The sequence below is a fragment of the Phyllobates terribilis genome, unplaced genomic scaffold (genome assembly GCF_046119375.1).
Source record: "Phyllobates terribilis strain yellow unplaced genomic scaffold, ASM4611937v1 Scaffold_29__1_contigs__length_15306474, whole genome shotgun sequence".
NCBI classification, from domain to species: domain Eukaryota; kingdom Metazoa; phylum Chordata; class Amphibia; order Anura; family Dendrobatidae; genus Phyllobates; species Phyllobates terribilis.
This window is the reverse complement of record NW_027362789.1, coordinates 4970942-4983353: the sequence shown is the minus strand read 5'-3', so window position 1 is coordinate 4983353 and position 12412 is coordinate 4970942. Positions and strand designations below refer to the sequence as shown.

The 12412-nt window shown below is 41.4% G+C and overlaps 1 protein-coding gene across 1 annotated transcript; it reads left to right on the top strand.

Annotated features, from left to right (window-relative positions):
* The first annotated feature begins 5251 nt into the window (after nucleotides 1-5251).
* LOC141178685 (uncharacterized) lies at nucleotides 5252-11490 on the top strand. The gene is made up of 3 exons (XM_073660572.1): nucleotides 5252-5473; nucleotides 5548-5671; nucleotides 10061-11490. The coding sequence occupies exons 1-3, from the start codon at nucleotides 5252-5254 to the stop codon at nucleotides 11341-11343; spliced, it is 1629 nt and encodes a 542-aa protein (XP_073516673.1). The 3' UTR covers nucleotides 11344-11490.
* Nucleotides 11491-12412: the final 922 nt, after the last annotated feature.

The window sequence follows — 12412 nt, the reverse complement described above, 5'->3', positions numbered from 1 at the left end:
ATACATGTAGTATAATGCGCAGCCCATAGTCCATACATGTAGTATAATGCACAGCCCATAGTCCGTACATGTAGTATAATGCACAGCCCATAGTCCTTACATGTAGTATAATGCATAGTCCGTACATGTAGTATAATGCGCAGCCCATAGTCCATACATGTAGTATAATGCACAGCCCATAGTCCGTACATGTAGTATAATGCACAGCCCATAGTCCATACATGTAGTATAATGCGCAGCCCATAGTCATCCATGTAGTATAATGCACAGCCCATAGTCCGTACATGTAGTATAATGCACAGCCCATAGTCCGTACATGTAGTATAATGCACCGCCCATAGTCCGTACATGTAGTATAATGCACAGCCCATAGTCCATACATGTAGTATAATGCACAGCCCATAGTCCGTACATGTAGTATAATGCACAGCCCATAGTCATCCATGTAGTGTAATGCACAGCCCATAGTCCGTACATGTAGTATAATGCACAGCCCATAGTCTGTACATGTAGTATAATGCACAGCCCATAGTCCGTACATGTAGTATAATGCGCAGCCCATAGTCCATACATGTAGTATAATGCGCAGCCCATAGTCCGTACATGTAGTATAATGCACAGCCCATAGTCCGTACATATAGTATAATGCGCAGCCCACAGTCATACATGTAGTATAATGCACAGCCCATAGTCCGTACATGTAGTATAATGCGCAGCCCATAGTCCATACATGTAGTATAATGCGCAGCCCATAGTCCGTACATGTAGTATAATGCACAGCCCATAGTCCGTACATATAGTATAATGCGCAGCCCACAGTCATACATGTAGTATAATGCACAGCCCATAGTCCATACATGTAGTATAATGCGCAGCCCATAGTCCGTACATGTAGTATAATGCGCAGCCCATCCTCTTACATGTAGTATAATGCACAGCCCATCCTCTTACATGTAGTATTATGGCCAAGGGCTCCGTGTACTCGCTGATTTAAAAAATACCAAAACATTATCCTCACCTTCTCTCTACTCCTTCGCCGTGCGGTGTCTTTTTCTGGAGCTGCCGCTGACTTCAGCTGGAAGCGACAGGAGAGGATGATGTTACTTCCATGCGCCCCTAATGACGTACATGCCGATGTCAGCTGCTGTCCTCTGATTGGTCGGCAGCGTGTATTGTGGCACTAAGGTGAATGTCAGTCCGAGAGCACACATCCAGCTGCAGCAGGGGCTGGTGTTGGCTGGGACCGGTCACAGGAGCGACTGCGGTCATTAATCCTCTCAATATAATGCTCTCATAGTACCTCTATTTCCCCACACTGTATAATGTTCCCACAGTACCGCCATCTTCCCACATACAGTATAATGTTCCCACAGTACCGCCATCTTCCCACATACAGTATAATGTTCTCACAGTACCGCAATCTTCCCACATACAGTATAATGTTCTCACAGTACCGCAATCTTCCCACATACAGTATAATGTTCTCACAGTACCGCCATCTTCCCACATACAGTATAATGTTCTCACAGTTCCGCCATCTTCCCACATACAGTATAATATTCCCACAGTACCGCCATCTACCCACATACACTATAATGTTCCCACAGTACCACCATCTTCCCACATACAGTATAATGTTCCCACAGTACCGCCATCTTCCCACATACAGTATAATATTCCCACAGTACCGCCATCTACCCACATACACTATAATGTTCCCACAGTACCGCCATCTTCCCACATACAGTATAATGTTCCCACACTACCGCAATCTTCCCACATACAGTATAATGTTCTCACAGTACCGCCATCTTCCCACATACAGTATAATGTTCTCACAGTTCCGCCATCTTCCCACATACAGTATAATATTCCCACAGTACCGCCATCTACCCACATACACTATAATGTTCCCACAGTACCGCCATCTTCCCACATACAGTATAATGTTCCCACAGTACCGCCATCTTCCCACATACAGTATAATATTCCCACAGTACCGCCATCTACCCACATACACTATAATGTTCCCACAGTACCGCCATCTTCCCACATACAGTATAATGTTCCCACAGTACCGCCATCTTCCCACATACACTATAATGTTCCCACAGTACCGCCATCTACCCACATACACTATAATGTTCCCACAGTACTGCCATCTTCCCACATACAGTATAATGTTCCCACAGTACCGCCATCTTCCCACATACAGTATAATGTTCCCACAGTACCACCATCTTCCCACATACAGTATAATGTTCTCACAGTACCACCATCTTCCCACATACAGTATAATGTTCTCACAGTTCCGCCATCTTCCCACATACAGTATAATATTCCCACAGTACCGCCATCTACCCACATACACTATAATGTTCCCACAGTACCGCCATCTTCCCACATACAGTATAATGTTCCCACAGTACCGCCATCTTCCCACATACAGTATAATATTCCCACAGTACCGCCATCTACCCACATACACTATAATGTTCCCACAGTACCGCCATCTTCCCACATACAGTATAATGTTCCCACAGTACCGCCATCTTCCCACATACACTATAATGTTCCCACAGTACCGCCATCTACCCACATACACTATAATGTTCCCACAGTACTGCCATCTTCCCACATACAGTATAATGTTCCCACAGTACCGCCATCTTCCCACATACAGTATAATGTTCCCACAGTACCGCCATCTACCCACATACAGTATAATGTTCCCACAGTACCGCCATCTTCCCACATACAGTATAATGTTCCCACAGTACCGCCATCTACCCACATACAGTATAATGTTCTCACAGTACCGCCATCTTCCCACATACAGTATAATGTTCCCACAGTACCGCCATCTACCCACATACAGTATAATGTTCTCACAGTACCGCCATCTACCCACATACAGTATAATGTTCCCACAGTACCATCTTCCCACATACAGTATAATGTTCTCACAGTACCGCCGTCTTCCCACATACAGTATAATGTTCCCACAGTACCGCCATCTACCCACATACAGTATAATGTTCTCACAGTACCGCCATCTTCCCACATACAGTATAATGTTCCCACAGTACCGCAATCTTCCCACATACAGTATAATGTTGTCACAGTACCGCAATCTTCCCACATACAGTATAATGTTCTCACAGTACCGCCATCTTCCCACATACAGTATAATGTTCCCACAGTACCGCCATCTTCCCACATACAGTATAATGTTGTCACAGTACCGCCATCTTCCCACATACAGTATAATGTTATCACAGTACCACCATCTTCCCACATACAGTATAATGTTCCCACAGTACCGCCATCTTCCCACATACAGTATAATGTTCCCACAGTACCGCCATCTTCCCACATACAGTATAATGTTCCCACAGTACCGCCATCTTCCCACATACAGTATAATGTTCTCACAGTACCGCCATCTTCCCACATACAGTATAATGTTCCCACAGTACCGCCGTCTTCCCACATACAGTATAATGTTCCCACAGTACCGCCATCTTCCCACATACAGTATAATGTTCTCACAGTACCGCCATCTTCCCACATACAGTATAATGTTCCCACAGTACCGCCATCTTCCCACATACACTATAATGTTCCCACAGTACCGCAATCTTCCCACATACAGTATAATGTTCCCACAGTACCGCCATCTACCCACATACAGTATAATGTTCTCACAGTACCGCCATCTTCCCACATACAGTATAATATTCCCACAGTACCGCCATCTAACCACATACAGTATAATGTTGTCACAGTACCGCCATCTTCCCACATACAGTATAATGTTCCCACAGTACCGCAATCTTCCCACATACAGTATAATGTTCCCACAGTACCGCCATCTTCCCACATACAGTATAATGTTCCCACAGTACCGCAATCTTCCCACATACAGTATAATGTTCCCACAGTACCGCCATCTTCCCACATACAGTATAATGTTCCCACAGTACCGCAATCTTCCCACATACAGTATAATGTTCCCACAGTACCGCCATCTTCCCACATACAGTATAATGTTCCCACAGTACCGCAATCTTCCCACATACAGTATAATGTTCCCACAATAACCCCCCCCCACATACAGTATAATGTTCTCACAATACCACCATCCCCCCCACATACAGTATAATGATCCCACAGTGCCGCCAACCCCAATTTTATTTTATGTTTTAACACTTGGTTTTCTTCTTTTGGTGTTTTTCATGTAATATATGGAAGCCTACAGGAAAATGCTAAAAGAAACATAATATCCAGGAAAAAAAACACTGTACAAGGAGACATTAGCATCAAATAACTCCTGTCTGTGTTCTTACAAACAAGCTCTTATAAATGAGATCTAACGTGATAAAAGATTATAACCTGGGAAAGACGGGAAACATTCATGTAGACAGTCGGTGATGATGAGGTCAGCGACGGACTCTGGCCAAATTTGTTTCTAGAGCCGTATTAGAAGATGTCGTCCTCATCATGAAGTTGTTATTTCTCGTGTCATGTGTAATGTATATGACGAGAATTAGCTTTATGGAAGATGAGTCTATCAGAAACGTATTCAGCTGCAGACTCCAAGGAAGAAACTGCTTGTTGTCTGTGGCCTAAAATATATAGGTTTTATTAGTACGTCAGGGACAAAAGCAGAATGTTGTAAAATAATAAAAATACCATTGCTGCTTGGGTTTCTGGGTGATTCTTACTGAAGCAGTGGCCAACTTAGCCAGTGATTGGAAGTATGGAGGAGATGTCTAAGTCAGCAATTCAACCTGTGTTCCAGTCCATAAAAGACTAGAGAATACAACATCTACACATTCTATCTTCTGATATATTTCCCTTATTGTACAACATCTACACATCTTCTGATATATTTCCCTTATTGTACAACATCTACACATCTTCTGATATATTTCCCTTATTGTCTCCAGTAATTGTATTATTACACAGGATCTTTATGATGTTACATCGGCTCATCTTCTTCTCATTCAGGTCTCTACAATATCGGATTCTCTCAGTGAAGATCTTCTATATTAAGAGAATTTTTCTGAATCACCTATCAAGGATGGATATGGACAGAGACAAGATGGTGGAGAGGATATTACACCTCACCCTAGAGATCCTCTTCCGGCTTACTGGAGAGGTGAGAGATTCTGATGACGTCACATTACATCATTCTTATATATGGGAATAACAGATGGACAGAACTGGAGAGGTGAGGACTCTGGAAATGTCTGTAGTGAGATTTATTAATGTGTCTCTCCATAACCAGGATTACACAGTAGTGAAGAAGACCTCTAGTGGGCGCTGTCAGGACCCTGTGTCTGAGGGATGGGGAAGACCCCTGAGCCCAATCACAGGACCTCCATCTCACCCCCTGATACATAAGGACATCAATGACCAGAAGATACTAGAACTCACCTACAAGATGATTGAGCTGCTGACTGGAGAGGTGACACTGCTGGGACATTATACAGTAATGCTATGAAGGGATCGAGGGGATGACGGTATCATTGTATGTGTCAGGTTCCTATAAGGTGTCAGGATGTCGCTGTCTATTTCTCCATGGAGGAGTGGGAGTATTTAGAAGGACACAAAGATCTGTACAAGAACGTCATGATGGAGGTTCCCCAGCCCCTCACATCACCAGGTAATAGACAGGACTAAATACACACGGCCTATAATTATCTGTATGTAAAGAATGAATTCAGTCCCTGTATGTGTTTCCTCCAGATCTATCCAGTAAGAGGACAACACCAGAGAGATGTCCCCGTCCTCTTCTTCCACAGGACTGTAAACAAGAAGATCCCAATGTTCCTCAGGATCATCAGGTAGATGGAGAGAAAGTGTCATGAGATCTCCCCTATGATGTGTAGGTGGCTGTGAAGGTCTTGTGCTTAGTCTTGTTTTATCCACCAGTATTATGTGTTTTATATTTGTGTAATGAGAACGGTGGAGATGGCAGGATTAGAGCTGATCATAGATGTGACTTTTCCATCTGTCTGTGACTTTTACAATATTTGTTTCAGGGTGAAGATCTGGCCCATATTGATACTACAGAGACATATGTGAGGGGTGATAAGCGGTGTAAAGAGGAGAATCCTACATATGACTACCCAGGTGAGTAGTGACCACTAAATGCAGAAAAGTCACAGATTCTTCTCAGTCACTGGCTGTGGCTGCTTTATCGGTGGTGTAGTCCAGCCATGTCACAATCGTGTGATCAGCATTTTACCTCTAGATCACAACATTTTCCTCCATCCAAAAATGTTCACATTACTTTGTGTAGTTGTGAAAGCCCTTTTCTATAGAACTTACAACCTGGAGGATTCACCTACCCCCTGGGATTAGGAGACACTGACCGTTACCTGCCCAGATCTGTAAACTACAAAGCCAAATGACAGCGTACGTAGAATGTGCTGACAAGTTAGAAAATCACTTGAAGAAAAATTATGATGGACCTCTTAGAGAAAGCGGAGGGTAATGATGCTGTTGGCTTCCTAGATCCCTGATATCTTATTGGATGAATCTACCTTCTCTCCCTTCTGTGCTGCTGAATGTGTCATATGGTCCCTACAAGACCAGGTCCAGTCTTTCTGGCTAAACGTCACTTTTATGATCGACAACATTAAATGTGCAGTGAGGCCAAGTGTGAATTTCTGTAGAATAACAGCAGAGTTTCCCTTTATCCTGACTTTTCAATTTCTTGTCAAACCAGCTAACTTCATACAGGATTGCGATAAACTATACAGAAAACATTACACCTGTGCCATGATACATCTCTAAGCTGTGCGTGGCTGATGGCTGTAATATACATTTATTCACGCCTGCAGGAGATGTGTTGGCTCCAGCCCTGGTTTAATGGATTCACTCCACGTCATCAATTCCATTATGTTTTCAATCCTAAGGAATTCAGATTACTGCACAATCTCTCCTGAAATGGGGGTGCTAATACTTTCTCTACTCTCCTGGTCAGGACTCATAGTAGCTCCAATGGTTTATCATAAATGAGTGCAACTCCGGTTTAGTGTTGGAGCTCTCCCCTCATACATACGTTGTTGTTTGGGATGTAACATATCTTTTATTCTGTATTTTTTTCCAGGTTCATTTTGTGTGATAGCTTTATTGTGGTGGGATTTGCCTCTGTAACTTCCTGGTAGTCTTTAAAAGAAGGTCTCCATTACGTCTTCCCAATGCCCGAGGGCTAAATTTAAGACACCTCAGCTCTGCACTATTTATAAAAAGTTCTCCTTCAATGTCTAATATTTCTTCTTGAAAGTCATCTGACAGAAAATATTGGCCCTTACGATAGTTTAGATTACGAAGAACCACCGAGCCCCATACTTGTTACTCTTTTTTTACTGATGGAGACTGTTGAGTTTGATCATTTCAGTAGATGTGTTATTGTTTATAGTCACTGCTTTTTACTATAGTAGTTAGTGCCCAAAATACTCTGATTTAACCTCTTCCTGCAGCCAGTTTTCTGTTCCCAATCAGGCCCCATTTTTTAAATCTGTAACTCTGAGTATATAGATATGAAATATGAATAGCATAACCGCTGTAGAAAATAGAAATAAATGAAAAAATTTTAGAAATTTTTTTTTAGCGCATGTAAATATGAATTATGGAAAATGAATAGCATTACTGCTGTAAATAAATGAGAAATCTTAGCGCATAAATTGGCCAATTCATGTGTACCTGACAGCCGCGGTAAGGCGTTTCTCGATGTCAGGACCTACCAATGTGAATACCTCTCTAAGAGACCTCCGTCTGCTTATGTGTGGGAACGACAGATCCTGATGCATTTAAAACCACCTGCGGCATGGGGGTGGGGGTGGAGTGCTCAGTCAACGCTAAATCTAGTAACAAAGAAAATGATGGCACTTCCACTTCAAGAAATAGGTGTGAACAGGTGCTTACTAAGAGCAGCTACCTCCATATATAATGAACAAATAAAGTAGCACACTGTAACACTGAGTATATAGATATGAAATATGAAATATGAATAGCATAACCGCTGTAGAAAATAGAAATAAATGAAAAAATGTATTTGTTCATTATATATGGAGGTAGCTGCTCTTAGTAAGCACCTGTTCACACCTATTTCTTGAAGTGGAAGTGCCGTCATTTTCTTTGTTACTAGATTTAGCATTGACTGAGCACTCCACCCCCACCCCCATGCCGCAGGTGGTTTTAAATGCATCAGGATCTGTCTTTCCCACACATAAGCAGACGGAGGTCTCTTAGAGAGGTATTCACATTGGTAGGTCCTGACATCGGGAAACGCCTTACAGCGGCTGTCAGGTACACATGAATTGGCCAATTTATGCGCTAAAATTTCTCATTTATTTACAGCAGTAATGCTATTCATTTTCCATAATTCATATTTACATGCGCTAAAAAAAATGTTTCAAAAATTTTTTTCATTTATTTCTATTTTCTACAGCGGTTATGCTATTCATATTTCATATCTATATACTCAGAGTTACAGTGTGCTACTTTATTTGTTCATTATATATGGAGGTAGCTGCTCTTAGTAAGCACCTGTTCACACCTATTTCTTGTAGTGGAAGTGCCGTCATTTTCTTTGTTACCATTTTTTAAATCTGACATTTGTCACTTTATGTGGTGATAAGTGTTGGAATTCTTCACAAAGGATAATAGGAAACAAATGGACCTTACAAATTATTTTCCAACTTCTCTTGAATGTGACAATGCCCTATATATGGTTGTACACTACTGTCTGGGCACATGGCAGGTTAAGAAGGGAAGGAGCAACATTTAGCTATTTGAAGGCAGATCTTGCTGGAATAGATTGCAGACACAATGTATTGGGGGCACTGTTCATGGTCACCTGGCAACTCAAAACATGGCTACCACAAACAAACTTGGCGCTATATACTCCATTTTCCAGATCCCAGGGATTGCCTTGCTCATCACCTTTTAAACCCAAGAAGAATAGTCCGGTAGCCAGGTCAGAACCAGGAGGGCAGAGAAAATACAAAATCAGAAGACACAAGAGTAGTCAGTAAACGGGCCAGGGTCACAACAAGAAACAAATCCACAAGCCGGGAGCTGAGCACAGAGGACTGAACCAGAGGAGAACAAGGCTGTATCTGGCAGCTTCCGGCAATATGCTTCCAGCTTTAGTAGGGTGCGGTGCTTTCCAATTGGCTGAAGCAGGGAGGAGGTTACTCCATCTGCATCACACACAACCCATACTGCCAGACTGGATGGTACTACAGCTCCCAGGCACCCTAATGGTAGTGGCTGGACAAGTTCTGTGCCACCCAGAGCTTCTGGTTCTAACGTCCCTCATCACCAGTGCCACCTGCAGAATGATTAAGGTGGCTCCTGGTGACAGAAGCAGACGTCACAGAAACAGACGTCGCAGGAGCAGATCCCAGAGGAGATGGGACACACCATTTACAGAAACCTTAATATGACAAAATGGCAGAAAACCATAAAGTGACTCCATTTTGGAAATTATAACCCTCAGTGAATTAATATATAGGAGTAGTGACTATTTTGACTCCACAGGCACCTTCTGGAAATTAGCATGCAGTGGATAATGGAGAGTGAAAATGGCAAATATACTATTTTAATACCCAACACATAGTGCCCAGATTGTGCTCCAGGAGACACACACCGTAAATTAAGTGGGTTCTTCTCACTATAGTAATGCCAAATACATGGATGATAATTGTGGTTTGGGCGCAAGACTCAGAAGCGAGGGGGAGATTTGACTTTGGGAGAGCGGATATTGCTGGATTGGGTTATTGATGAGTAGAAGTTTTTATTGGTATTATTTTCGCCTACATAACATTTTTTGATGGCGTCTTATTCCATATTTTGGAGGCTGAATGAGCAAACAGTTGAACACCACGCTCTACTGGTTCATCCTATGAGGTTTTCACGTTTCACTGTTATTCTGTCAATAACTTGTCATTTCTACAGACATTTTAAGTAGAAATGTTCAAAAATATAAATTTCAAGGATATTTTATTCAAAATTAATAATTGTTTTTTTTTCTTGGCAGATGACTGTACCAGGAGATCAGAGGGACAGGAGATTTTTAAATCTGATTATCTTGAGATCCCACAGGATACAATTGAAGTGAATATCATTACTCCAGATATACCATCATCCCTCCACAGCAAAGATATTTCATCTGATCCTCTGAAACAGGTTCTGTCTTCTGATTCATTACAGACTACTAAGGAAAGTCAAAATAAAAAAATAAGCATTAAAAAACGAACTGCTCCTAAAGCAAAGAAGACTTTTTCACTTTCAGAAAATGGAAATAGGTTTACCCTCGAAAACTCTATTCTTAAACATCAAAAAATTCACACAGTGGACAATAGATTTTTTTGTTCCAAATGTGGGAGATGTTTTAACCAGAAATCAGATTTTGTGAAGCACCAGAAAACCCACACAGGGGAGAAGCCTTTTTCATGTTCAGAATGTGGGAAATGTTTTAGCTATAAATCAGTTTCGGTTAACCACCAGAGAACCCACACAGGGGAGAAGCCTTTTTCTTGTTCAGAATGTGGGAAATGTTTTAACAATAAATCGGTTTTGGTTAATCACCAGAGAACCCACACAGGGGAGAAGCCTTTTTCATGTTCAGAATGTGGGAAATGTTGTAACCAGAAATCAAATTTGATTAACCACCAGAGAACCCACACAGGGGAGAAGCGTTTTTCATGTTCAGAATGTGAGAAATGTTTTAACCAGAAATCAGAATTTATTAGCCACCAGAGAACCCACACAGGGGAGAAGGCTTTTTCATGTTCAGAATGTGGAAAATATTTTAATCGTAAAATGATTCTTGATAGCCACAAGAGAACTCACACAGGGGAGAAGCCTTTTTCATGTTCAGAATGTGGGAAATGTTTTAGCCAGAAATCAGCTTTGGTTAATCACCAGAGAACCCTCACAGGGGTGAAGCCTTTTTCATGTTCAGAATGTGGAAAATGTTTTAATCTTAAAATGACTCTTGATTGCCACAAGAGAACTCACACAGGGGAGAAACCTTTTTCATGTTCAGAATGTGGGAAATGTTGTAACCAGAAATCAGATTTGATTAAGCACCAGAGAACTCACACAGGGGAGAAGCCTTTTTCATGTTCAGAATGTGGGAAATGTTTTAACCATAAATCAGCTTTGGTTAATCACCAGAGAACCCACACAGGGGAGAAGCCTTTTTCATGTTCAGAATGTGGAAAATGTTTTAATCGTAAAATGATTCTTGATTGCCACAAGAGAACTCACACAGGGGAGAAGCCCTTTTTCATGTTCAGAATGTGGGAAATGTTTTAACAATAAATCGGTTTTAGTTATTCACCAGAGAACCCACACAGGGGAAAAGCCTTTTTCATGTTCAAAATGTGGGAAATGTTGTAACCAGAAATCAGATTTGATTAAGCACCAGAGAACTCAGACAGGGGAGAAGCCTTTTTCATGTTCAGAATGTGGGAAATGTTTTAATCAGAAATCAGAATTTATTAGCCACCAGAGAACCCACACAGGGGAGAAGGCTTTTTCATGTTCAGAATGTGGAAAATATTTTAATCGTAAAATGATTCTTGATAGCCACAAGAGAACTCACACAGGGGAGAAGCCTTTTTCATGTTCAGAATGTGGGAAATGTTTTAGCCAGAAATCAGCTTTGGTTAATCACCAGAGAACCCTCACAGGGGTGAAGCCTTTTTCATGTTCAGAATGTGGAAAATGTTTTAATCTTAAAATGACTCTTGATTGCCACAAGAGAACTCACACAGGGGAGAAACCTTTTTCATGTTCAGAATGTGGGAAATGTTGTAACCAGAAATCAGATTTGATTAAGCACCAGAGAACTCACACAGGGGAGAAGCCTTTTTCATGTTCAGAATGTGGGAAATGTTTTAACCATAAATCAGCTTTGGTTAATCACCAGAGAACCCACACAGGGGAGAAGCCTTTTTCATGTTCAGAATGTGGAAAATGTTTTAATCGTAAAATGATTCTTGATTGCCACAAGAGAACTCACACAGGGGAGAAGCCCTTTTTCATGTTCAGAATGTGGGAAATGTTTTAACAATAAATCGGTTTTAGTTATTCACCAGAGAACCCACACAGGGGAAAAGCCTTTTTCATGTTCAAAATGTGGGAAATGTTGTAACCAGAAATCAGATTTGATTAAGCACCAGAGAACTCAGACAGGGGAGAAGCCTTTTTCATGTTCAGAATGTGGGAAATGTTTTAATCAGAAATCAGCTTTGGTTAATCACCAGAGAACTCACACAGGGGAGAAGCCTTTTTCCTAATCTTTTTCTTTTTAATCCAATACATTTGAGATTTTTTTCATTAGTTTTTTTTTCTATTTTTTTTAAAAAACAAGAAACCAGTA

What these genes read in the sequence shown, in the direction of transcription:
- LOC141178685 (XM_073660572.1), top strand. Translation starts at nt 5,252, where the DNA reads ATGTCTGTAGTGAGATTTATTAATGTGTCTCTCCATAACCAGGATTAC. An exon ending in TTGAGCTGCTGACTGGAGAG is followed by an intron (nt 5,474 to 5,547) that starts GTGACACTGCTG and finishes TGTATGTGTCAG; the next exon opens with GTTCCTATAAGGTGTCAGGA. An exon ending in CCAGCCCCTCACATCACCAG is followed by an intron (nt 5,672 to 10,060) that starts GTAATAGACAGG and finishes TTTTCTTGGCAG; the next exon opens with ATGACTGTACCAGGAGATCA.